The 27743-nt window shown below is 47.1% G+C and overlaps 1 protein-coding gene across 3 annotated transcripts in view; it reads left to right on the plus strand.

Moving 5' to 3' along the window:
• Positions 1-27743, plus strand: part of ABLIM3 (actin binding LIM protein family, member 3) — a 106963-nt gene that overhangs the window by 31145 nt on the left and 48075 nt on the right. For all 3 annotated transcript variants that reach the window (XM_012727959.1, XM_012727961.1, XM_012727960.1), the window contains exons 3-5: positions 10621-10758; positions 18683-18866; positions 21275-21387. In XM_012727959.1, coding sequence (XP_012583413.1) covers positions 10621-10758; positions 18683-18866; positions 21275-21387 — 435 coding nt within the window. The remainder of the gene's footprint in view (positions 1-10620; positions 10759-18682; positions 18867-21274; positions 21388-27743) is intronic.

Below are 27743 nucleotides of genomic sequence, written 5' to 3' on the forward strand. Positions count from 1 at the left end.
GGGAGAGGGGCACCCCCCCCCCCCAAACCTGCCTACTCCAAAAGAGTCTGGCCATCCACATGCACAAAGACAAAGGAAACTCTTGGTGTAAAAGCAAAAAAATCTTTAATAGGATTGGTGTGCAGAGAGAAAGAATAAAATAGTTTCCCAATAAAACATCCAGAGTTCCCCACCCCCTCATGGGTAAATGCCCAGCCAAACAGGGTTGGCCCAGAGCAGGGTCACTAAGGCCTCAGAGGTTGCCAGAGGTCTAAGGCACCTTCTGGTGGGGAACCACAGAAAGGGGGTGAATGGGACAAAATCAAAGTATAAGTCAAGATGTTAACAGGTAGTCCCCAGGAAAAAGGGAAGTTCCAGGTTCCCTGCCCCACCCAGAAGGAGGGTGGAGCTGAGCAGAGAAAAGAAGAGAAGAGAAGGAATCTGGGAAGGAAGGAAGCAGGAGACCAGAAGGAGACCTGAGGAAGCCACATGGAGCAAAGGGAGACATGTAAAGAAACCAAGTTTATTTCTTGGCCCTGGACCGGTTGAAAGAGATATTGGTGAGAGACCCATGGGGAGGTTGACTATGGCAGTGTTTATATTGATTTTGATTTTGCTCTTTTCCCCCCAGACTTGTCTGGCCATTTCTGACCCTTTTCTATGGGCCCCCGCCAGAAGGTGCTTGTGGCGGGCTTTCAGGTCTTGCTTTGGCCCAAACCCTTTTGGGTTGACTTTTGCCCACAAGGGGATGGGTAACTTCAGGTGTTTGATTTAGAATTATATTCTTTGTCTTCTGTTTTGTATACTCACTGTATTAAAGTTCCTTTTCATTAAAGTCTTACATGCTTTGTCTTGATGCGGCAGATGGCAGAACCTATTTAAAGCAGGCAGGTTTGGGGTTCAGTGGTGGCCCTCTCTCCCTGCCCTGTAACAAAGACACTAGCCAGCAGTGCCAGCACCTCCCCCACCCCGTGTCCCTCACCCACATGTCTCTTCCACATGTCTCTTCTACATGTGTCTGTAGGTGTCCTCCACATATCTCCACCAAGTCCAGAGCCAGAAGCAAGCTCACATCCTTCTTCAGGTGTTTGCCCCAGGCTAGCCTGCCCTGTGCTTCTATAGCTTCACTTGAGCACTCTGCTCCCCTGCTAGCTAAATGTGGGCCGGGAGAAGAGGTCCTCCCCTGACCGGGGATACAGGGCCTCCCTCTGGCATGTGCATGTGGTGTGACTTCAGGCAAACTGAGTAGCTTCTCTGGGTCCCAGATTCCTCGAGTGTAAAATGGGAGCTGCTGTGAGAACTGAGTGAGATGAAGCGGGGAGGGGCTGGCATTGCAGGGCCTGGCACCTGAACCCCCAGTTCTTGATAGAAGTGTCTGGTGTCCCCCAGTGGGTCCTCTAAAGTAACCGAAACAGTTAGGGTGGATTGACAAGCTCCACAACAAAATGGAAAAATGCCAAGGCAGCGGGCACCCTCGGGGTCTCCCCTTCTCCCTGAGCCTTGTCTCTTCCTCCTCCCTCCTTGTGGCTCTGTGTATCATGTTCTGAAAACCCCATGAGCAAGTGTCTCAAGATGATATTTTTGAAATACTAACTGGTATTTCCTCACTGCCCCTCTTTCATCCTCCGTTCTGTGAGCCTGGCCTCAGGGCAGGGATGGAGAGCTGAAAGCTGAGACAAAAGGGGTCCCTTCCTGACTTTTGAATTTCAAAAGCCTGTGTCTTTAGAACAGGAAGGGTTTATTTAAAAGCTAAATATTCTGGAAAAAGCTTAAATTAGAGATGATACAAATCCTCAGTTGCCCCCAACAACCCCAGTGAGCAACACAGGGCCGGAGGAGGGGAAAATTTGGCTCGATGTTATTTTCTGCATATCTTGAAATAGAAACAAAATAGAGTTCTAGGAATGAACCAAGTATTTTGGGGTTTGTTTGTTTGGTTGGTTTTTGTATTTTTTTTTTATGTTAAGTCTTCTATGGACTTCCATCAGAAGTTTAGCTTTTATTTTTAAAATGTTAAGATTGGCCTCCCTGATGGTGCAAGACTTCAAGTCTCAGTGCTGTCAAGCTATCAGCAGCCACTGCAGCATGAGTTCAATCCCCAACCAAGGAGCTGACACACAGAGTGCAGCAGACCTCTCCTGTATGGCCTGCTGCTCCCCTCAGCAGTGTATTTCAGTGGGTCCGCCTGTTCCGTTCCCCACTCTGGTGAATCCTCTCACCCCTTACGCCTCCGGCCAGTTCTTGTGTGCATAAATAAATAAAAGTGCATCTTTAAAAATAAATAAATAGTCCCTCCCTGGTGGCACCACGGATGAGGCACAGCACTGCAAGCTAGCCACAGCCGCTTCAGTGCAAGTTCGATCCCCAGCCCCGGAATTGACCCACATGCACAGCAGATCTCTCTCCTATCTCGCCTGCTGCTCCGCCCTCAACAGTGTAATTCGTGGATCTGCCTGTTCTGCTCCCAACTCTGTCTCTGGTGAAGCCTCTCACCAGCTCTGCCCCTCTGGCCTGCACCCCAGTTCTGTATGAGTAAATAAATCTTTAAAATAAATAAAGTCATAAGATTAATATAGAAATAAGTGAAAAGGTAGCTCTACCTGGACCATCTGAATTTGCAAAATGAGTAGTGAACATATGATTCTCATTTTCCGGAATGAATTTAGTCAACAAGTAAAGGTGCCTCCTTCTTTTCTTTGCCCTCACATGACACCGCCAGGGCGGAAGGCTGTCGGGGCCCAGCCCAGGTCCCTGCTGCAGTTGGCAGCTGGCGCTCAGATGAGAACAATCTATCTGGCCAAGAGCATGCCGCTCTGACATGTGTCCTCACAACACAGTTCTGAAGAAGGCGGCATGAGCCATGGTGCCAGCTATATGCTGGAATATGCTGGAACATGCTGATGAGCCTGGCAGAAAAGCTGTGGAGGGGTTTCTGTGCCGCAAAGGTCTTACACTATGGTCTTGGGGTGACAAGCTGTGTTGCTGCCCTGTAGATGTGGAACTCTGGCCAGCCCAGGCCATCTGTGCAGGGACCTAGGGTTCCAAACCCCACCACCCACCACCAACCTCTGCTCTGCAGCAGCTGTCAGCACCTGCGGGACCTGCCTCTGGGCACTGGCATGCGCACCTGTCCAGCTGTACCTGCCGACCCCAGGGAGGCTACCCAAGGCTGCAGCCCCTGCCCAGGACAGCAATCACAGCCTCTTCATCGTCTGTTATAGATGCTGATTTCTGGACCAGGTTTCCTGGTCCGCCTCATAGTGCTTTTCCATGGCAGGCGGTGAAGCTGAGTGGTGGGAGAACCAGTGCTAAGAGTCAGACAGCTGAGGATCATTCCTGCCTCCTCCATGTGCTGACTACGTGACCTTGAACAAGAGATCTCTATGACCTTGAACAAGTGACCTCAGTTCTCTGGATCTCTGTTTCCTCATCTGTAAATGAGGAAAACAACAACATCCCCTCTTGAGTTATAAAAAGTCAGTGAGGTGACATATGTAATTGCTCAGCATCATTCCTAATAGAGACTGACTCTATGATCTGTTGTCCTTCCAGATATTTCCTATTGCATGTACCCTCCTCTTTTCTTGCATGACTTCCATTCCAAACTGTCGCCCACTTTTCTGCAACCTATCTGCTGACCCACCTGCTAAACTTCAGGATGACTCCAGATTTACGGTAACTTGACTTTTGCTGAGCTGTCCCCCATTTGCTCTGACATGAAGGCTCCGTCCCAGCCCAGCCACCCTCCAGGTTTGCTTCTCTCCTGTTATGCTAGGACCGACACCTCAAACATTGGTGGGTGAGCTTCTGGGCTTGAGCTTTTGTTTCACTGTAATAAGCCTTTGGGCCATTCATTCATTCTTTTATTCATTCATCAAATGCTTTCTGAGTCCTTATTTCCTACCTGGCATTGGGTTGAGTGGTGAACAAAACAGACACGTAGCCCGCAGTGTAGCATGTATGGATGGACCATCTTCTACTCCCTCTCTGCTCTGAAAGTCTGGTTCCCATTATCCACACAATGGTCGTAGGTGTAGTGACACAAGATGACCCATGGGGGTTACCAAAAGCATCTCCATCTCCAAGTTTTCAGAAAACAAATTACTCACTTATACTAAGTGAGCACACACAACAAACACACTCACACATCCCCCTGGAAACAGCAGATGTGCCCAAAATACACCGCCCCAGGATACCATAGATCATAGCCTCTCATTCCCACAACAGGAAACACCCAATTCACACATTCCTCTGCAGGATATGTCAAAAGCATGTCAGCCACCCACCTCTGCAGCCCACAGAAACCCATAAACAAAGGAAGCTTGGAAAGGGGGCAGAAAGAAGAGGTTGCTCTGCTGGCAGTTAGCAGCGAGACGAAAGCAGAAGACCTCTGCCTAGTCCGCAGATGGCTTCGCTGGTGTTGGAGCAAAGCTCAGTGAGTGGCAAGATGGGGGGAGTAATATAGAAAATCCCTGCTTTGAGTTGGAGGTCGGGATACGTGACTTTGGAGATCCTTTAATATTAATTCTTGCTTATATTTATTACACCCGCATAACACCCGAGTTACATGGTAGGCTAACCATGTTCAAATAACTGAAGATGGGCCTCCCTGATGGCACAGTGGGTTGGAGCGCTGCACTGTGAAGCCAAGCCAAACTGTGGCCACTGCAGCACAAGTTCAGTCCCAGCCCCAGAGGTGACCCACATGGTACAGCAGACCTCTCATGACCTGCCCACTAGTCCCCTCAGCAGTGTACTTTGTCAATCTGCCTATTCTGCTCCCCACTCTGTCTCTGATGAATCCTCTCACCACCCTTGTATCTCTAGCCTGTACCCCATTTCTATATGCATAAATAAATTTTAAAAAATTTTAAATAACTGAGGGCCCTCCCTGGTGGCACAGCAGGTTAAAGCGCAGCACTAAAAAGCTAAAGCCACTTCAGTATGAGTTTGATCCCCACCCGCCCTGGAGGTAATGCATATGGCACCCCAGACCTCTCCTGACCCCTCCTTGCGACCCCCTCCCGCCCGCTGCTCCCCTCAGCAGTGTACTTCACTTGATCTGCCTGCTCTGCTCCCCACTCTGTCTCTGGTGAATCCTCTCACTGCCCCTGCACCTCTGGCCTGTACCCCATTTCCATATGCATGAATAAATCTTTAAAAAAAAAATAACTGAATACTCACGAATAACCAACATGACTCCGACTCTAGAGATGAACACATTGAGAGGGGGGCTCTTTTTGTGCTCCAAGTCACACAGGGACTTGGTGCCCCGTGCTGCTCAGCGCAGGGAGCCCCAGCCTCTTTGGGCTCACCCCAGGAAACTGGATCAGTGCTCAGGCCCTGAGTGAACTCCAAACTCAAACTTCAAGTCCTTCTGTGAAGTGCCAGACCCTCTTCTCACAGACCCCACCCCAGCCTCTCAGGCAACCTGCTTGTCACTGAGAAAATCTGGCCCCATGCTTGGGTCTCCTCGGTGGTATTTAATGCATACCTGTGAGTACATTGGGGTTCTTGGGGCTCTAAGGAAGCCCTGGGGAAGCTGAGGAGTGACAGCTGCTCCCTGGATGTTTTCTTGGGGCCCCAGGCTGTTGCAATTTCATTGCTAAACCGGTTAATTCTCTATTTGATGTTTCACTGTTCAAACAGAAGCTCCACTGTTTTTGTTACACTTCCAGCCAATTATTCACAGTTGTTATACTGTCTCCAACTCACTTTTGTCACTCTCTTAATTATACCCAGGATAGCATAGGTGCCTCTGCCTTTTAAAGACAATCTTAAAGATGACTTAATTAGAATATGGAGGCATTTTGATCTGCAAGGTCAAGTGACCCTCCAGAGAGGAGAGAAAATTGTGCAGGCAGCCCATCAGTGAGGAGAATGTAATTCAGGTAGTGGTGTGATGAGAGAGGAGGCAGGCTGTGATCTGCTTTTCAGAAGAAACTAATCAATCTGGTAACAAACAGCATGGTTTAGTTTAAGTCTGGGACCAGTCAGCAGACAGAAGGCCAAGAGAGAACAGACCGCCCAGAAATGACATAGAACCAGGGTCATTTAAAAAATTTTTTTTTCATTGGGAGAAGTTTTAGAAATTTGTTCAGGACCTTTCTTGGTGGTGCAACGGGTTAAAGCACAGCATAGCAAGCGAGCCGCAGCTGCTTTAGTGCAAGTTCGATCCCCAGCCCGGGAGGTGACCCACATGGCGCAGCAGACCACTCTTGACTTGCCCGCTGCTCCCCTCTGCAGTGTGCTTCATCGATCTGCCTATTCTGCTCCCCACTCTGTCTTTGGTGAATCCTCTCACTGCCTCTCCACCTCTGGCCTGCACCCCAGTTCTAGATGCATAAATAAATAAATCTTTAAAAAAAAATAAAGGGGAACTATTAAAAAAGAAGAAGAAGAAGAAGAAGAAATCATTTTGTTCAGTCTCCTCTGTGACAGAGGAGGGGATTGAGGCCAGAGGAGTCAGATGGTTTGCCTGAGATTATATAACCAAGGAACAGTAGAGATGGCATTGGAACCCATCTTACCCCCAGCTCCATCTAGGAGGGAGAAATGGGGGAGATGAGAATAACAGGAGGGGAACCAGGCGGAAGCACCCCCTGCTGGCTCCTGCCTATGTAACTTGCGTACTCCTTTGACTCGCCAAGAAGCCCACCTCCTCCCCGCCAATCTGCTGTTTCTCTCAGCAGTCTTAACTTGTGTCTGTGGTATTGAGGAAGAGCTCCAGTTACAAAGTTAGTTTGTGGAATTAAGCTGTGGAACCATCCAGTGGAACTCTAAAGGTGTGCGTGGTATGTGTGTAAAATAGGGTTTAATGTTTCAGACCCAATGCAAAAAATATTGACCAACAATCTTTAAAAACTATCCAGAGAGTCACGGCCAACTGATTTTTTTACTTTTATTCTTGGAAAGGTTAAGAGTGTTCAGTGTCGCAGTGCTTGGAAAATTGTGATTAAAAAATAAAACAGCACTTATTCTCTACTTGGGAGCTTTTGTTTCGAAATCAAATTCAGGATGGGTGTGTGTAATTGGTTCTGGTTGCAAATGTTTTTAAAATACAACTTTGAAACTCTTTTCAAAGAAACAACTTAAGTCCAAAGTGATGTTCCTGAATGAATTTGGACATGTTATTTTTATAGAAGTACAGTTGAACTGGGTATAACTTCCTTTTCCCTCCATTCTCAACGTGTGGCCGTTTTGTTTTGTAAAACAAAGGCTGCAGGTCCAACATGGTGGCCGCTGGCCATATGTGGCTATTTAACTGTAAATTCATGTTCATTAGGATTCAATAAAATGAAAAACTCAGTACCTCAGGCACACTGAGCACCTTCCAAGCGCCCAGTAGAACATATGGCTACTGGTTATCATATTGAGCAGCTTACAGAGAACATTTCTATATCACAGAAAGTCCGATTGGGCTGCTCATGGACAGTGACTGATATGTCGCTCCTTGGAGTCCTTTATTGACCAAATAGCATTCACCAGAAGCCAGAGATTCCCTGCACACATTTTAGAAACCGGTCACATGACCCATATGTCTACAATCGGTAGCTTCACAGACTATTTCCAGTGAGCAGAGCCATTATCCTTTAAAGTGTCTGCCTGCTCTCCAGACAGGCTGCACCTCGCGTGAAGAATTCGGGTGCAAGTCAATTTGGAATTCAAAAAGCATCTGCTCATCTGAGTGTGTTATAAATTATGTCATTTATACTTTTTAAGTACAAATGATCTTACACTTTATAAGATTAAAAAAAAAAAAGTTGGCACTAATAACCAGAAGAAAATCAACTCTAAAATAGAGTGTTTCAGGAGGGCTGGAGATCGGAAGGAAGAAATATAACACCCCCTGCTCATCATAGATGAGTTGCTAGTTTCGTTATCAAGGAGACAAAGTCTCACTGGAAATGAGGTGGCTTCCAGGGCACCGACAGAGATGGCCTGTCTCATTGTGGCGGGCCCCCAAGTTCATGTTGCTTCTGTCTAGATAAAGAAATGTCTTGCCAAAACTAGAAGCTCGGATCTTGCTATACCACTGCCCTTTATACAATCTCAGTTTACATCAGCATTCGAAAGAACTGGCAGCAACAGCATGCACATCTCTACTTTGGGAACTATTTACAAACACCAGACGTGAGGAGCCCCCCGCCACACTGGCATAAGCAAAGCATCACCCACATCCTGGGAGACAGTCAAGTTAGGGCCAGGGGCCCCATCTGCAGCTCAACTGCAGAGAGCAGAGCCTGCTTTCCCTGTCCATCCCCTCGCTCTGAGTTTGTATCTGGGTGGTTCAGGGACAGAGCTGTGACTGCAGAAGAACACATCATGATTCTGGTTCTCCAGAAGTTCAAGTCTCATTGATGATCAAAGTTGTTTCTTGAGCTAAAGGTAGATGGAAATTTGTGTCATGATTTTGGAGGAATTTTTTATTTCAAGAACTGTCCTCATTGATGGTGACGAACACACTCCTCAGTTTTACTTTCTTTTCATACTCACAAATTTATTTCCCTTGGCAATAGCAGATCTCCACAGTACTCACTGAGGCAGTATCTTCCTTACAAATTGGGAGCAGATTGAAACATTGTCCAGGGGGACAGATCGTAGAAACCAGAAAAAGAATAAAATGGGGAAAGAAAGAGTACCAAAAGGAATGTTCATGAACATTAGGGGGAGAGGAATCAGGGAGCGCACAGAGATGCCTTTGCTTTGAGCTATCAGAAGAATATGAATATTATGAAATCAGAGAATGTTTGTAGAGCATTTACTGTGCTTTACAAAAAGTGGATGGGTAGTTAATGATTTAATTAACTAACTCATTTAACTTTGTCTTTAAGATAAGATAAAAATAAAAGAGGTGGTTAAGGGGCATGAACTCCATGAGGAAAGTCTGGGAGGGACATTCTCCAGACTCAGATGGCAGAGTGGGAGGAAGCTACACCTCAGCGCTAAGGGCTAGCTCTGCCTGTCAGCACACTGATGGTCCAGGTGCCTTGAAGAGACACCACAGAGCATGCCTTTCTCTTGGCTTTTTCTTGGGCCCTTGTCTTTAAAGGGAGAAGGGCAGATGGGGTCAGTTATGGAGATTATCTCTGAGAATCTGGAGAGAACTATAGGATAATGTACATAACACCAAATTATATATTTAATTAGAAGTAGTAAGTCCCCGGTGTATCAGTCAGGATAAGCCGCATTAACAAAAAATCTTAGAGGTAATGACAGCAAAGTTCCTTCATCATAGCTATTATTGTGAGCCAGCTGGGAGCTCTGCCCCATGACTCCTCACTCAATCAGGGGTCCAACTTGATGCATCCTGCACACCCTCTGGGGGTATTGCTGTTGCTGAGGAAGCCAATATGGCAGGTCACATGCTGGCTCCAAAGGCTTCCAACTGGAAATGACTCACACAGTTTCCATTCGTGTTTCATTGCCAAGAAAATCACTGTGTGCAATTCTTTATGTGCCTGGAATATAAGATTCAAATTACAGTGAAGAGACTGAACAACCATGCCAAGCAAGAACCCCAAAGCTAGATGTCCTCTAAGTTCTTGGACATGCGCGGTTTCTGTAAGTGTGGGTTGACTAGTATGCTTTCTCAGAATATAAGTGAGCATGTCCACTAAGCCTGCATGTAGTGACCAATAGATAGACACTAATTCCCCTTCAGTCACGTGGTCATTTTTCTAGCCAGGCTAAGAGTGAGCTTTTCCTAGTAGGATATGAGCAGAAGTTTGGAACTATTCTTTCAACTTTGAGTAAGAATTAAGGAATTGAATGATTCGCTCCCTGGCATCCCTAGAGGCCTCCTAAAAGAGAAGTTTGTTCCCCTCAAAGGCAAAGTTATTGCAATAGCTTAGACATCATGAGGTTGCCCCAGACAGCTGCTAATATTCCTTTCAATTCAGAGATTGTGCATCCCAGGTAGGTCCCTACTATTATTACATGCCAGATGAGCAGAGTTAAATGGTCAAGATACTGCAAGCAAAAGAGATCTAAAAAATCAGAGAACAAAAAGCAAGATAGGCTGAGAGAGCCTTTAAACATCATCAAATGTTGACCACCACACTCCAACCCTGGGCCCCCTGCGCCTTCACACTTTCCACCAGCTTTTTTTTTTTCTCCCTCAATTATACACATTTGACATTTTGTCGATGTTATGGAAAGGGCTGTTCAAAGGCAGTTTTAACCTCCTCCTCTCCAGAGTCTGTGCATTTGTCTCTGTAAGACTGGGGATGTAACATATCAAAGAGACCAGTTGGAGGCAGGCCAGCCACCCACATGTCAGTTACAAGACCCAAATTCCTTTGACAAGTTTAGGACCTGACTTGCATCCAGATGTCACCCAAGAAATGGTGTTTCTGGATCGCTGGTCTTGAAGCTTTCCACCTCCTGTTTTATTCTTCTTCATTTGTGAACTTGACCCCTAGTCAAAGGAAAAGTCACACTCACCCTAAGTCTGCCTCCTTATAGACTGGTGGGACACCCCAATGCCTCTCGCCTTCCAGGACACCTTCACTTGGCAGCTCAGCTTGATGTTGTCTTGGGGGTACCCTCTTGGCTTTTTCTTCCAGTTAGATTATCGATAGCAATCTTTTTCAAGCAGAAGGGCCTTCTGTATGGTGATCTCTTTGTTTCTTTCTACAGTTCCTTATCAGCAGAATCCATACAACCCCCGGGGCAGCTCCAATGTCATCCAGTGCTACCGGTGTGGAGACACCTGCAAAGGGGAAGTGGTCCGGGTCCACAATAACCATTTCCACATCAGATGCTTCACCTGCCAAGGTAGGAGGGCCAATTCCCGACTCCCTTCTCAGATTCTTGCATATGATGTCATCCCTGGGACACACCACAATGCAGGCAAAACAGCCCCCAGCAGTTGAAATATGGTTGAGTCCTAAAGAGACTTCCCTCATGGAATTCTTCCAAGCAGTGTAGAGTGAAGACGGAGAGGCGGGTGAGCAAAGTGTTGGGATATGGGGGAGATGGGGAGTCTGGTGATGTTGGAGTGGTCATGCTCACCTGCAAGGCAAGGCAGTGCTGCAAGCATGACCCGTGTCTGAAGGGATTCCTGCTTGTGCCTCTAAATCACGTTGAGAACAAGTGACAGAACAAGCTTTCTTGGCTACAATTCGGCATGGTTGTGAGACCAACACCTATTCTGTGACAGTGACAGTGATACCTGTTTTATTGACTGTCCCCAATGTCAGGAAGAAGTATTCCTGATCTTGGTAAGGTCTGTGCTTTGGAAGAAGGTGGGTATGGAGTTAGCCCAAATTGTTATGCCTTACCCCCAGCTAATTTAGAGAGTCCTAGACCCAGCTGAGCTGAGAATTCCGCAGTATAAGGATACCTGGCAGCAGAAACAGAGGGGCTCAGCAAAAAGAACCCGGACAGCCTTGTTCCACCCAGGGTAGTGTCCCTGCTGCAGTGTTCCTGACAAATGCTGTTCCACATCTGTTCACTGAGCTCCTCACCCCAGCCTTGGCTCCGCAGAGCGACCTGCCTGAGGTCAGTGGCCTGGTGGGTTTAGACAAAGTTCAGCCCAAACCCATTATTTCCACCTGTTGGTTCTCAGTTTCTCTGCTCTCATGGGCAAAGTGGGCGCAGGGTGCTTTTCCCAGTCGCTGTGCTCACGTGCTTGTCACCTGTCTTCCCTATGTCCATACTCGGGGCCTTAACTTGGGCCTCTGCTGAAGTGATTCCAGTTTGTCGCATCATCCTTGAGTCTTCCTCTTTGACCCCTTCCTGATGTGTCACTGTCATTATTACAGCATAACATCCAGAACAGGACACGTTTCTCAAGGTCCAGCAACTATAGCCAGTACTCCGTTCTGCTAATATGGCTGACATAGACTTGAGTTCCCAGGGAGCCACTTCACAACATTGCTGTATATTGAATTTAAGGTTCAACTGAAGCCCCCGATTTTTCTGTTGTAGCAACTGCTGCCAAACTCAGTCTCACATGTGACTGACTTCCCTTGACATGGAGAAAAATCCCAGACTTCTTTCCTCAGGATCAAACTGAATGCTACACTGAGCAAAAAATTACATATTTATATTCCCTAAGTTATGAAAATATATATGGGATCTATTATAACTGAGGTACTTTAAATCTCCTGTTGAGAATTGGCAAACCCCACTCATGCAAGAGTACCTCCATGAGTAACCATTTTTACATTCTCAGAAATCCAGACAGGGCAAAGAGTAAAGACAAACAAAATGGGCCTCCCTGGTGGCCTGGTGGTTAAGTCTCAGTGCTATAACCATGGAGACCCACTGTAATGTTCTGAGTTGGTCCAAGGAGCTGACCCACATGGCACAGCAGACCTCTCCTGTCTCGCCCGCTGCTCCCTTCAGCAGTGTATTTCAGTCCATCCACCTATTCTGCTGTCCACTCTGTCTCTGGTGAATCCTCTCACCCCCACCCCTGCGTCTCTGGACTGTACCCTAGTTCTTCTACGCAAATATAAAATAAGAGACAATAAAACTGTTATAAGGAACTTCTGAGCTATGATGGCACACTGATTTAAGAGAGTATATCAGTTACCAAAATATAATGACTTAAAACAGTCTTCTGGCCCTCCCTTGTGGCGCAGAGGGTTAAAGCACAGCACTGAGAATCTAAAGCCGCTTCCGCATGAGTTCGATCCCCGCCTGCCCCGGAGGTGACCACATGGCGTGGCAGACCTCTCCTGGCCCGCCCGCTGCTCCCCTCAGCAGTGTACTTCGTCGATCTGCATGTTCTGCTCCTCACTCTGTCTCTGGTGAATCCTCTCACCCTCCGCATCTCTGGCCTGTACCCCGGTTCTGTATAAATAAATAGATCTTTAAAAAAAAAAAAAAAAAAAAACACAGTCTTCTATTTAGCATCTGGGTCTCTGTGTTGGCTGGCAGTTTTAGCCTGGGCTGCCCTCACTGCTCTCTGCTGGCCTCAGTAGGGTGAGCTGGTGGTCAGCTGGCTGTGGCTGGCAGGCTGGTGAGTTGAGTGCCTTTATCCGGCTCCTTGTCATCCCACACACTGACATGGGCTCATTTGCATGGTCTCAGACTTCCAAGTGCCGCAAGGGAGCAAGCTTCAATAAGAACTTGTGTCAGACTTAATGTCCCATTGGTCAGAGCAAGTCAATGTTTCAACCCAGATTCAGGATCTTGGAGAAATAAACTGTGCCTTCTATGGAAACGTCTGCAGTGTATATTTCATGGCTGTGAATGCAGAGAAGGAAAGAATTTGGCCACTTTGACCATCTATCATGAGGTGGTTGTAGAATCTCTGTTGCTAGAGTATGTAGGGGGAAAAATAGATTTTTTTTTTTTGACTAATGTCAATGTCAACTTGCTTCAGGATAAAACAACTTGGAGGATTTTATGTTCAGGAGTAACTACAAAGATTAGTCATCTTCGCATTTGAAATCTCTCAAATCACTATGAATTTCTTTTATTACTCTTATAATGTACATGAACATGAAAGGAAGAAATCTGTACAGGGGAAAAACAAAGTAAAAGCAGAAATCCTGGGGTGTTTGTCAGTCCAGGTTTACCCGGGATGGTTTATGCTGACACATGGGGACTGAGCTTTTTCCCTGATGAGTATGAACCGTGAAGAAGAGGCAGCAAAGCCTAGATCCAGTCAAAGTGAGAACCTAAGTCTAAAACTGAAATGTAAGAGCTAAAACTGTAAAACTCATAGAAGAAAATATAGGAGTAGATCCTTATGTCTTGAGTTAGCAAAGTCTTCTTGCATGTGGCACTAAAAGCACAAATGGCAAAAGAAGAATAGATAAAGTGGACCTTATCAAAATTTAAAACTTTTGTGCTGCAAAATATACCATAATGAATATAAAAAGTTTGTCCACAGAATGGCTTCCTTAGAAAATACATGAAAACATTACACAAATGTTCATAGCAGTATTACTAGCCATAGTCAAAAAGTGGAAACAGTTTAAATATTCATCAAACAATAAGTGGATAAAGAAAATAGGTTCTATCCATATAGTGAAATGTTATTCAGCAGTAGGAAGGAATGAAATACTGTTACATGCTCCTTATGGGTGAATACAAAAATGGCCCATAGAATTAAGGGTCTCATTTTATTAATAATCGGGGAGATAACTTTTAAAATCACAATAAGATATTGTTGTGCAATCTCCATGACTCTCTATAAGAAGTATAAGAAGTCAGGTGTTACAGGGATTTAATGACGACATGGGTCAGGGGAAGTGTTGGTAAGAAAGTGAATTGGGAAAAGTTTTTGGAAAACAAGCGTTGCCTCGAAAATACAAGAACATTCAAAGCAGCATTTCCAAAACCCAGAAACACTCAGCTCGATGTCTTTCAGCGGTGGAATAGATCAACTGTGACGTCAGAAAAGAGACTACCACAAGCAATGGAAATGAATGAAGTAGTCACGTGCGTCAACATGGGTGAAGCTCACAAGATGTAATGCCGAATGAAGCAAGCACAAAAGAATGTCACCTGATTCCATCAGTGCCTATTCAAAAACAGGGAAAACAAAGCAATTTTTACTTGTGGGTATATCGCCAGTGATAATAATATAGAGAAGCCAGGGGGTGATGGCGCCATCCTCCAAGACCTGTGGGAAGGGCCCGCTGCCAGGGAGTGCGAGCAGACTGGGCAAGTGCTGGTGATGCCCCCTCAGACACTTCCCGGCAGAACCTGGTGCTGTATTTTATTATCCTCTAACCTGTCTGTATGCACCTTAGTTTCCATAGGTGTAATATATTTCGTGATTGAAACATATAAAATAATGAATTGGGTGCTGTCAGGGACCCCTCTGATTCCCAACTTCTTGATTGGGAAGTTTCATAAAACTCAATCTCATTGGAAAAACTTCAGCAGGATTATCTGACAGAGTCCTGGATTCTCACATCCGGCTGTGTCTTCAGTTACCACTTCGCCACTTCAGTGTTCAGTGTTCACTTCAGAGGTGAGACATCTTTTTTAAGTCACAGAGCCCAAGTGGTAGAACAGTGGGCCCTCATTCTGGATTCTCGTGAAGCACTTCTCACTTGACGTGTTCTGGCCCATCGTCAAACCATATGATTTGCTTTTCAAAAAAACGAAGAGTGGCTGCCCTTGTACAGCCCACGCCACTTCCATCCTGCGGGACTCACCAGGCCTTTCCTGTTGTTTGAGAGCTGGGCTCCACTCAGCCGTACATATACCTACTGAGCTGGTCCAGCCCTCCATCCTCCTGCTCCCCACTGTAATTCCAGGAACCCCTGAGATTCTTATCAACCTTGACATCCTTTCTACCAAAAACTTCCTCCTTCAGCTCCTTGGGGGAAATGAGGGAACTGATTGTTCCAAGTTTGTTCAGCACCTCCTGGTTTGCTCTGTTAGGAGAGGTGGCTCTGGAGGTGGGGCTGGCAGGAGAAACAAAGGAGAGAAAAGAAGGGAAAAAACAGAATCTGCTTCCAATGAGGTCGGAGGCCGTGACCTAACTAATTCCACAGCCGTGAAGTCAATTGATCTGCCACCTGCACAGCTCAGCACAGCCCGTGCCCCCCCCCACCCCGCCCCCATCTCCAGACCATGCATTGTTTAACTTGAAGAATTTTAATCAAACACCAGCCCTCTGCACCTCCCACCTCCACCATGACCTCCGGGAATAGGCCCAGCCTCTCCTCCGGGGGTGGTCTCTAGGGGCCTCTGGTTCTACTCACGCTGAGTTTTTAATGTTTAGGTGCATGGTAAGCACTGGAGTTAATACTCCTTCTAGAAGCGTGGGATGTCAGTATCTGCAGGAAAGCTCAAATCACTTGTCCAACTTCTTCATTTTAATTGCAGTGTACAGGGGCCACAGACAAGAGGGGCCAAGATCATTGTTACCCCAACAGTTGGTGGTAGTAACCAGAGCTGGGTGGATGAGTCACAGAAGTCTGTGTCTCCCGCTGTCCTGTACTGTTCCCCTAATGCCTTGGCATCTGGAGAGGCCCTCCCCTCGCTCACCTGGGTCCTTTGAGGCTGCTCTGGCCTGAAGGTAAACACACGGGGCCGAAAAATCTCTGGCATTCACCTGGATGTCCCTGCTTTTTATAACCTCGCTGCTTTTGCAAAACAACACCCCTATTAAGGATGAAATTGTACATCCCCGGGTGATGGCCCTTGGTCTACACCACATACTCACACTTAGAGGCCTGGGAAATGTCTTCCTAGTCTCCCCACCAAGGAGCCTCCTTGAAAAAGTCGACTTGCATGAACCAAGGCCTTGGGAACCCAGTGTTTAGTAAAGCCATGGCGCCTGTTTTCTGGACTGAACAGGAGCTGTCACTCTGGTGCTAGTCCACGGCGCCTTCACCAGCTGCTCCTCTCCCACAGGCAATCTGTGTGCCGACAGATGCTTAGTGCTCGCAGATTCAGAACCAGGGGAGCTGGCTGAGCTCAGCAGGGCTCTGGGTGGCCTGCCTGTGCTGAGCAGCCCCTCACCCCCACTTTAGCTGGTTTTGCACACTCAGCACTTCTGCTGAGCCTCAGAGCCATTCGATCACTTGGAAGAAAATGCCTCTTTCTGCTCCGCCCCTAATGTGTCGATTGCATAACTTTACTTTCAGAGGGAAACCTCACTTCACACATTTCTAAGTCCTTTGAGGGAGAGGGATCCCCCATGATTCCATGAGGAGACCATATGATTCAGTTAAAATACCTGTAATTATATCTGCCTGCTTTTCTATTATCTGTCCTGCATTTCTTCATATTGCCTGCAAGGATATCCCAAAAGACTTTATGAAATACCCTACAGAACCCTCTGATAAAGGAGTCTGTAGAATCCTTATAGTTGCCTCTACTCAAAAGCTGTCGCTGGAATTGATCAGTTTGGAACTGGGTGATGGGGAATCCCTTCTCTCTACTTTTGTGTATATTAAAGGTTTTTTGAAATAATATTAAGGCATTTTAAATTTTATTATTTAGAAGAAAACCAGTTTTATTTACTAAAAACATTTTGAGGGCCTAACATTCCATGGTAGCGTGATATGTTCCATGGGGCAGTACTGTAATCAGTCTTTGTGTAGACTATGATAAATTCGCTACCAGTAAGTCCAATTCAACCATGACCATTCGCTTTCTCTTTTGTATTCCACAATTTTTTAATAATATAAGAGTTTATTTTTACATCATTTTGTGCCTTTTCCATCTCAGTTGTAATCCCCATGGGCTCCCCATCACCAAATCACCCATATGCCATCACTATAATCCAGTGCATTTCACTGCTCCCCCCACCCCCCGCTGTTTTTTATCCCATCCCCTACTCCACCACCGTAAAATGTCTCTGGTATATAGTTGTTCATTATTATTTTTTCCTCCCCCTGGTCCTTTATACTCCTGCTATGAGTGAAACCATTCGATATTTTTTCCTTTTCTTTCTGGCTTATTTCACTAAGCATGATCTTCAGTTCCATTCATGTTGCTGCAAAAGGCATGTGTTTATCCTTTTTGATTGCTGAATAATATTCCATTGTGTATATGTACCGCATCTTTTTAATCCAGTCATCTACTTTTGGGTAGTTGGGTTGATTCCATGTCTTTCCTATTGTAAATAAAGCAGCGATAAACATGGTGGTACAGCTGTCTTTTTGAATCAGTGTTTTTGTGTCTTTTGGGTAGATACCTAGGAGTGGATTGCTCTAGACCCTTTCTTTGTACACAGTTGACTAACCCTTATCCCCCTTCCTGCTAGTAACCACTAATTTGGTCTTATAAAAGTTTATTTCAATTTTATTTAGTTCATTTTTTTGTCTTGTTTATGTTTTTAAAAGTTTTTAAAATCTAGGAGAAATGCCAATCATGCTTTCTTGGTAAACCACAACCCTACGCTTCTTAAGCTGGACTCAAGCCCTCCTCCAACTGGCCTGAGGATATTATCCTGTATCAAGGTTCTCTGTTCCCTAAAAACACCACCCCTATTCTGTCCTGTCTCCACATAAATATCACTTGCACTTCTGACTGTGCTTCAGCACATTCTGTTCCTTCAAACATCAACTCAGACGCCCTCTTCTCCAGGAAATCTCCCATGATTCCACCCCCACTGATAATACTCCCTTTCCCTTCCCACATATAATTCTTGTTGCCTGCACCAGCCCATGGCCTGTCACCCCTGAGGTATATTTTGTACAGTCTTATATACAGTCTTTGTGTCTGTAGTGTAAGCTCTCCAGTTCAGGATTGCATTTTATCATTATTATCTGAAAACAGACCACCTTTTATGGGAATGGTGAGGACAGATTACAAACTTCAAATCATCCATCCCAGTTTCATTTGGGATGTGAGCACATGGCCCCCACACTGCTCTTCACTTTGTACAGTTATGTACAAAATACTGAGGACATTTTGAACTGAATGATTCTTTTATCAAAGTCATGAGGCCATCAGCTGTGGTCCGTTGCCCAAGCCACATGGCCTAAAGCTTTTCATCCTTGTGTTGAGAGGCTCACACATCAATGGCCATAGTCAGGAGCATTGAAATCAGCTGGGGAGCGTGCAGATGTCTGGATTTCAGCCCAAGCATCTGCATCTTCAGAAGGCCCCGGGCGATTCTCGTGCAAGTGGTCCTTGGCCCATACTTTAAGGAGCACTTAAGGCCAACGTGCCAGCATCCTCTGACCATTCGTGCCGAGTTCCCAGTGAGGACCTCATGCATGCCACCCTCCCGGGACTCAACCCGCTCTGTTTCTCTCCTCTTTTCCCCAAGTGTGCGGCTGTGGCCTGGCCCAGTCAGGCTTCTTCTTCAAGAACCAGGAGTACATCTGCACGCAGGACTACCAGCAGCTCTATGGCACCCGCTGCGACAGCTGCCGGGACTTCATTACCGGCGAGGTCATCTCTGCCCTGGGCCGCACCTACCATCCCAAGTGCTTCGTGTGCAGCTTGTGCAGGTGAGAGGTAGAAAGCAGAGCCACAACCGCCTCCTGTGCCCCAGGAGAGTGGGATGTGACCCTTCCCGAGCAGTTTTGGGCTCTCAGGGCTTTATGCTGGATGCTTAGATGTCTAGAATGTCAGGCCAGTGGTGTTCAAACCTTTTAGCAGCTGAATCTTTATGGCAAATACAGTCTAGCGTAGAACACTAGTTTGCCCTTGATGAAGGAAGAGGGGAAGGGCACTCTTATACTCAGCTTCCCATTTCACTTCAGAGTCCCCTAAGGAACCCCGAGAATGCCGTTTGGAGAGCAGTGATCTAGTGCAGGCTTCCCCACCCTCTGCCACATGAGGCACAGAGATACTGTTTACCAATTTCCTCCAGGAGCCCAGCAAGTGGCCCCATTGCAGGGAGCCTAGGGTGCTTCATTGACAAGATGGGCATCAGAGCCTGCCAAGCTCATTGAGTTTTCATGAAGATGGAGGAGATGATGCAGGCAAAGACATTAGCTCCATGAATGGTACATGATGTGTCTGCTTTTATTTATTTATTTTGTTGTCATAATGATAATCATCTAGCCTCTCAGGAGATCCCTAGAGAAGCCCACCCCATTCCCCCCACCCTCCATCCACATCCCTGTCATTTGTTAACTTAGTAAATGGATATTAAGGGTCCACTCTGTGCCAAGCACCACATTAAGGAGCTTGAAAAAGATCAAGAAAACCTCATCTCTGCCCACAGATACATTAAAATTCAATGGGTTGCTTCTGTTATAAGTAAAGCATGATTGCAATATACATATACACATATATGTGTTTTAGTTGTGAAAAGAAGGTATACATTCATTACATTCATTATTCTCTCCCTAAAATAGCCCCCTGTTAGTTACTAGTTAGATCCTGTTAGTTACCAGTTAGAATAACTGACCAACAAGTACTTCTGCTTGAGGTATGACTTGGTGTATAAGAAAATAGAGTGGAATTAATTCCTTCATCCAGCCTGGAAACCTGGATCTTGGGTCCTGGAATCCCAGAGCCACTGGCGCTAAACACAGTCAGGGTCTGTAGGATATAAACTGAAGTTTTTGCCAAGTCCATGGAGATGAGGTGCCTCCCACAGGTCATGCCACACCCTGCCACTACAAGTAGGTGGCTGGCTGAGGTGAGAACTCACTTCCCTCCTGACCCTGCACCTCCCCCCAGGTTCTCCCAGGGCGGGAGCACAGATGTAGGCGCTGGAGCAGCTGCGTGATGAGAGGGGCGGTGCTGGGGACTCTTTGGGGTTTATTAGTTGGGGAGGCAGGACTTGGGGAGCTTGAGACCCAGACACAAGATCTGTGTCTCTCACCAACCCAGGGGTGAAAAGAGGAGGTGGCCTTCTAAACTACCCCGAGTTTAGCGAAAGTGAGAGGTATCGCAAAGCCCATAGCACTAAAATGCTGTTCTTGGTGGAACTCATTCGTGAAAAAGTATCATGCTACACAGCAAATCCAGAATAATCTAGCACCTGTTTCCTTACCAAAAATTGAGTTAATGACAGCCTGTCATAGACTCTTCCAAAAATTGGTTAAAACAGTCTATGGCACAGAGTAGATGCTATATGTGTGTTTGGTAAATAAATAAAAATGGAAATAATGACTAAACTTCAAACACTGATTGTTTGAAAGGACCAATAAAATAAAATAAGGATTTTTTTTTTTTTAAAAAGGACGAGGTGGAAAACAAAAATTGTGAAATGTTCAAGCGAACACTTCTAATGTGGGGGAACTTCAAGGAATCTCCTTAAACATTGCATGCAATCCTATAGCAATTTGGATACCAATTATCATTATTGCCCTACCAAGAGTAAAATTCTGAATGGGCCGGTGGCCACAGTACAGACTGGTCCATGGCACCAGGAGTAGATGTATTTCTAGTTATGCTCTACTTAGTCTTAGAGGACAGATAATTTCAGAATTGTTGCAGTATTTTAGATCAAACCTGGAAAGCCTTCAATAAAGCCAATATAACTTCAAAACCAGGACCTGGATTAAAATAGAATAAAGCAAAAATAAAAACAAAAAATGAAATTTGGGTAAGTGTGTCAGTTGAATGAATTCATCCCGTACAGGGAAAATTGGGATGGAAAAAAAGTCCTTCCAGGAAAAGGGAACAAGTCTGGGAGGCGTTGTTAAGTCTGGGAGGTGTTATTAGCTTCTTGGTCCCACAGATGAGAAATGAAGGGCGGGGTCATGACTGGTCCGTGTAGGCAGCTTCCTGGGGCCGTCGTGGACTGGCTTAGCCAGCCTGGCCTGTGAACAGCACTTGACCTTACCTGGTGCTCTAGCAGGTATGTATGCATTTCCAAATGACTTTATTGCATGTGTGGTCATCACCAGCAGACACCCCCAGAGAGCAGGAACTGAATTTCTCCCTGTACACTCTACAGGAAACCTTTCCCCATTGGAGACAAGGTGACTTTCAGCGGGAAGGAATGCGTGTGTCAGACGTGCTCCCAGTCCATGACCAGCAGTAAGCCCATCAAGATCCGAGGACCAAGCCGTGAGTCTCAGCTCCCCGAACATGTGTCCCCCTCTGCCCCTCCTGTCCACCCCACCCCCACCCACACTCCCTGTAAGCATCCTCTCTGGACTTCCCGGCACTGCTCAGCAGCACTCCCAGACCTGGAGGGAAGTAGGGGAGATTCCTGCTCTAGAGGGCTCCAGAGCGTGACCCAGTTGGCAGGCAGCCCAGACTCACCAGCATCCCTTGAGCACAGAGGCAAGGAAAGCAGGCTGCTGTCACCATGCTGCCTGAGCCACTTGCCAGCCACCAAGATGGGGCTTCTTTAGAGGAGCCGGGCTCCTGATCTTATCTGCCCTCTGGAGAGAAGATCCACACTCCCAACAGAGCTGATCAGGTGTTTTGCTATAAGAGAGTCTGTTTTTACAAACCCCACTGAAACGAGAGACACGTGTCTTACAGAGTGGGAGGTTTGGGAGCAAACCACGCAGGCTGCGCTGGTGTCTCTGAGGGTTTGATCACTGGCCACAGTATTTGGTTCAGAGCAGCATCAGAAAAAGTATAACCCTCCAGGCTCCCCTTCGACTTCTAAGACTGGAACCTGGAAATCTGTATTCAGTATGAGCTTTCTAAGTGATTCTTTAGCTGCTCCTAAGATGGAAAAATGCTGACTAGGAGTACATCTACCCTGCCCTCGTAAATTCTGTGTTTAGCACCGAGGGTGGGTCTGGAGGAGCACTCAGGACTAGCTGTCCCTTGAAAGGCCCTGCACTCAAATGAGTCTGGTGATAAGATGTCTACATCGCGGTTCCAGACGCCCTTGTCGGGCTGCCAGCTGCGCATGCGTGCGAGCTGCTGCGTGTGCACACATGGGTGGGCCCGGGTCTCGGCGAGCCAGCTCCGGCATGCTCTCATGTTACGTGACCCTCTTGCTGGCCTGGTGGGCAGAATCGATGCAAGTCCATTAGCCCCTATGCCGCACCACTTTGCGGGTATGGGGGCGGGGACGGGGCTGTCTCCCCAGCTCCCGCAGAGTCAGCACTGGTGCTCCGTCTGAGGGGTGAGCACAGAACACCCCAAGTCAGCAGGGCTCAGCTCCCAGGGGCACCGCCTAGTGTGGCGAGCTGGGAGAAAGACAGCGGAAAGTTTCCCTCCCTCGCCCTTCCTTCCTTTCTTCCTTCCACTGCAGTCAGCTTTGCTCCCAGAAGGCACAGCGCCTTTCCTGCAGTGCTCTCTGTTATCCTTAATGACTCCTTGAATCACCCAGCAAGGCCGGCCCTGAGCCTGAGGCTGCTGTGTGCCTAGATGCCAGCGGGAGTGTGTGGTCTCAGAAAGAGGCAGGCTGGGAGGCAGAACTGTTCCCTGGCCTTCCTGAGGCTCTGTCTACCCACTTATGTGGGAAACAAATGCATTAATATATGGGAATCAAACTAACGTGCATCACAGTGTGTAAAATTCTCTCTAAATATAAAGGGAGGGAGTCTGTTGACCTGGAGATTTATTCCAGAAAGCACTCCAGGGAGGACTGAGTTTGAGCTTTCTGAATCTGTTGTTATTTCCTTGGATTTGTGGAGTGTTAGCATTTGTGCCAGGGTCTCGGGCAGGTAGGAGGTTTCTTCTGCAGAATGTGGGAGTCTCCCACATGTGCATGTTCCAGCGAGGCTGTGGGCTCCACCACAGTTCTGCAGCTCTGGAGGCAGAGGAGGGGAAGGGGAGCAGGTACACATGTGGCCATCTCCAAGGACAGTGCGGGGATGGTGGCTCTTCCTGTCACTACACAGCCACGACTCCCATCTCAGGTCCTCACCAGTCAGCCACGACTCCCATCTCAGGTCCTCACCAGTCATTCATAGAAATGTTTTCTCCCTGAAAGTGCTCAGTGTTCATGCTCAAATGTCAGGTAGCCTGCTGGTAAGTTGGGGGGGGGGGCGGGTAGGGGGGTAGACTGAGTTCTGTAGGGACAGATGGACCAAGACTAGGGCTGAGCAAGTGCTAAGAAGAGTATCATGAAAAGGAAAATGGAAACATGTTTGTGTTTTTGAGCTAGAGGAGTGTGATGTTTTCTCCCTCGAGGATGACTCCAGACATTCTGAAAAAGCAGGAACAGTGTCAACTCAAAATTTTGGCATTAAGAGGAATACGTGAGAACTGTTGAGAGAAAAAAAATCATGCTAGTTGCTGCAGGAGAAAAAATTGCCTCCTCAAAGAGCAGACTGACAATCAACAACATCACCATCACCAACTTCACAACCACCACCACTTCCACCATCACTTCACCCCCACCCAACACCACCTCCACCATTATTGCTACCAATACCTTCAACTGCATCCACTGCCACCCTCACCACCACCATCACCACTGTCACCATCAACCCAATCCCATAAACACCACCACTATCACTGCCAATACCATCACAACCAACACCTCCACCACCACCATCACCATCACAAGCATCACCATCAACCTAAGCCCATAACCACCACCACCATCACTGTCAATACCATCACAACCAACACCTCCATCACCACTGCCACCCTCACCACCACCATCACCACCAACCCAACCCCATAACCACCATTACTGCCAATGCCATCACAACCAACACCTCCACCACCATCATCACCACCGTCACTATCAACCCAACCCTATAACCACCACCACCATTACTGCCAATGCTATCACAACCAATACCTCCATCACCATCATCGCCATTACAGCCATCACCATCAACCCAACCCCATAATCACCACCACCACCGTCACTGCCAATGCTATCACAACCAACACCTCCATCACCATCATCACCACCATCACTATCAAAACCAACACCAACTCTGCCACCGGTACTGCCAGTTCCATCACTGCTATCACCCTACGACCACCATAAACATCACTCCCAGCCCCACACCCACCACCATTACCATCACCAGTACTACCATCACTACCATCACAACTGTCATCATCAACCCCAGTTCCATCACCATCACGACCACTACCATCACAATAGTCAACACTGCTAACACAGATTGACCGTTGCTAATGTTGGCCACTCAACTAAGGGTCCTCTGTGTGCTTTCTCATTTAATCATTACAACTCTGTGAGGCAAATAAGTAATTGTTTTATAGATGAGAGACTAAGACTCAGGACGATGTTGGAACTGGGATGTGAGCCCAGGCAGGTTGACCCTGGATCCTATTCCCTTTTACCCTGTACCAGAGACATGACTTGGTAATTGGAAAGGGTCTGTCTGCCTGAATTCGTGACTTAAAACAAGGTGGGCAGCTTACTGTGATTCATTAACCCACTCTCATTCGTGATCTAAGGAGAATGTAAGACACTGTCAAGAAAAGGTAGGAAAGGCTGGCTGGGGTCTTCAGAGATCTCAGGAAACAGGAATTTTGGAGAAAGAGGTGGTGGCGTCATACTTTCTGCCCAGTTGAAGGTGGCATGTTGGAGTAATTTTGGAGTCGAGAGGGTCATTTGGGGCGTGGACAGCTGGCCCTACAGCCAACTTGGCATAGGGTGTGGCTTTCCTGGCCCTGTCTGTTACAGCAGACTCATGGCCCCAGATGGAGCCGTGCCAGGGCCCAGTAGTCAAGAGTGAAAGGAAGAAGAAGAAGAAAATCTCCTCACCAATAGAAACCAATAAAATGGAGGAGCAGCAGCAGTAAAACATGAAAAGGAAACCACACAGAGAAGGTGCTCCAACATTCTCAGGCGGAGTCAGCCCACTTTCCCGACAGCTTCTGACCTCAGATCAAACTAGGTGATGCTCCAGGAAGTGAGTTGAAAGCACACAGATATGAAATAATGACAGCAGCCACACTGAGGCAATAAACACCATACCCTGTGCTGAGACCTGACCCGCCTGACTTCACCTTGACAGCATCTTAGGAAGATGATCGGATGAGGAAGCTCAGACTAGCCATCATGTAACTAGTAAGTAGGGGGCCCACGGTCCTCCTTCAGCCCTCCTTATTGAATGTGGCACACAAGGAGACAGTTCTTCCAGTGATTTCTGTTGACGAGGTAGAGAATTGTGTTGTTGGCCAAAGGAATCCTTGGTAATCTTGGTCACAGGATGAACACATCAAACAGGGCCAAGAAGAGGGAAGTAGCATGAGGAACAGACAGAGGGAACTGTAGTTGTCTTTAAGTTTTTAAAGGAAATGCCTGTGGAAAAGGGGTGAATTACTCTTGGCTTCATAAATCTGGGGCAGTGCGTCCCCAAGAATCAGGTCTCAGCTCTCTGTAAAGCAGGCAGGCATGACAGTCCTGCCTGCCCAGACTGAAGGTGAACTTCCTTCCTCCCGGTGGGCAGGCAGAGAACAGCGTCTACCACCTGTCAGGAAGGCTGTAGAACCCCGCATTTGGTGGGGTGTTTAAACAGATGTTCTGGGAACTCCGAGGCCTGATGGGATTACTTAACGCTGGCAGGGAGGCCCGCAGAGACACCAGTTCCGTTCGGGCATGTGTCAATTTATTGCACTCCACAGATACTGTACTTTTTTTTGTTTTGTTTTTTACAAAGAGAACACATGCAGCGACCCTCCGCCAGCCAAGCCTGCTGGCAAATTTTCCAGCCGTATGTGCTAAGTTCTTGTTGCTGTCCCGTTTCGGTAATTCTCACCATATTTCACACTCTTTCATTGCTATTATACTGGCCATGGCCAGCTGTGATCAGTGATCTTTGATGTCGGTATTGTTGCTATTTTGGAAGTAACCCCAGAGGTGGTAGAAATAGCAAGAGAGCTAGATGGAGCCTGGAGCTGTTCCTGGATGACTGCAGTCTCGTGTGTACACTAGAGCAAGTGAGAGTCACTTACTATGGATGCGCAAAGGACCTGGATTCTTGAGATGGTCTCTGCTTCTGTGAAGGGGCTGTGACGCTGCTGAAGTGACAACAAAGCATTTAGACTATGGCATCAACTTGGTTGGGAAAGCAACAGCAGGTTTTGAACATATTGAATCCAATTTTGAAAATAGTTCTAGTGTGGGGAAAGTGCTATTAACCAGCATCACACGCTACTGAGAAATCTTTTGTGCAAGAGTCCATCGATGTGATGAATTTCATGATTGTCTTATTTGGAGAAATCACCACAGCCACCCCCAACCCCCAGGCAACACCCTGCTCCACCAGCAACCATCTCCATACAAGCCAGCCCCTCTAGCAGCAAAAAAGTGACAATTCATGGGAGGGGGTGCTTGGCATGTTTTACCAGTAAAATATATATATTTTTGAGATTTATTTATTTATGCTTACAGAACTGGGATACAGGCCAGAGGTGCAGGGGCAGTGAGAGGATTCACAGGAGGCAGAGAGGGGAGCAGAACAGGCAGATCAATGAAGTACACTGCTGAGGGGAGCAGTGAGCAGGTCAGGAGAGGGCAGCTGTGCCATGTGGTCACCTCCAGGGCCAGGGATCGAACTTGCACTGAAGCAGCTGCGGCCAGCTTGCAGTGCTGCGCTTTAACCCGCTGCACCACTAGGGAGGGCCTAACAGTAAAGTATTTTTTAAAAAGGTATGTAGGTTGGTTTTTTTTAGACACAATACTACTGCACACTTAGTGGACTGCGGTGTAGTAGAAACATGATTTGCTATGCATAGGGAAACCAAAAATTTTCATGCAACTTTCTTTGTTATACTAGTCACTTTATCACAGTGGAACCAAACCCATGAAGTCTCCAAGGTGTGTCTGTGTTCGTGACTAGACCTGAGCTGTCAGGTGCTCCTAGACGGAACAGAAATAAGTCACTCCATTCTGTCTACAGAGTGGAGAGGATCGCTGACCTCTGTAAACTTTCATGTTCTGAAGTCTTGATTATCGGGATGGAACATGGTGTGGGAGGTGGGAAGGAGAAGAGGACTTAACCTTTAGAAAAGAAAGAAAAAAATATCTCAAACTATTCTCCCAGTCCTCACTGAGAGGCCTAGGCTTGAAACATTTTGCAGTAAGAGGCCTCTGGGCCCCACTTTGTGCTGAAGGATGTTGAAAGACACCCAGCAGCCAGAAGGCGGGTCCTGTGGGAGCTGCCTCCCTGTACAAACACTTCATCACCCAGACCCCACCCACCCCAGCCTGCCAGGCCATCACTCCTCTCCAGCAGACCTGCAGACACAGCAGCTTCTTCCCAGCCGGGGGGGAGGAGGGGGGCCAGCGGGAAGCAAGGGCTTCCAGCCCAGCTCGCTCCACACTCCACATGCATTTGCTCTTCTCACAGCTCCCAACTAACTATGCTGCAGTCTTGCTTGACAAGAGAAAGCTTCGTCCTCTGGTAACCTTTGCCTGGTGACCCTTCCTTCTCCAGAGTGGGCCATCCGGTTGGCTCTGCCAGAATTCCCAGCACCGTCCAAGTACCTTGGATGCTGGCTCCATTTCCTCTCTCAGAGCC

The sequence above is a fragment of the Condylura cristata genome, unplaced genomic scaffold, assembly GCF_000260355.1.
Source record: "Condylura cristata isolate star-nosed mole 26May11 unplaced genomic scaffold, ConCri1.0 scaffold00021, whole genome shotgun sequence".
In the NCBI taxonomy this organism is placed as follows: Eukaryota; Metazoa; Chordata; class Mammalia; order Eulipotyphla; family Talpidae; genus Condylura; species Condylura cristata.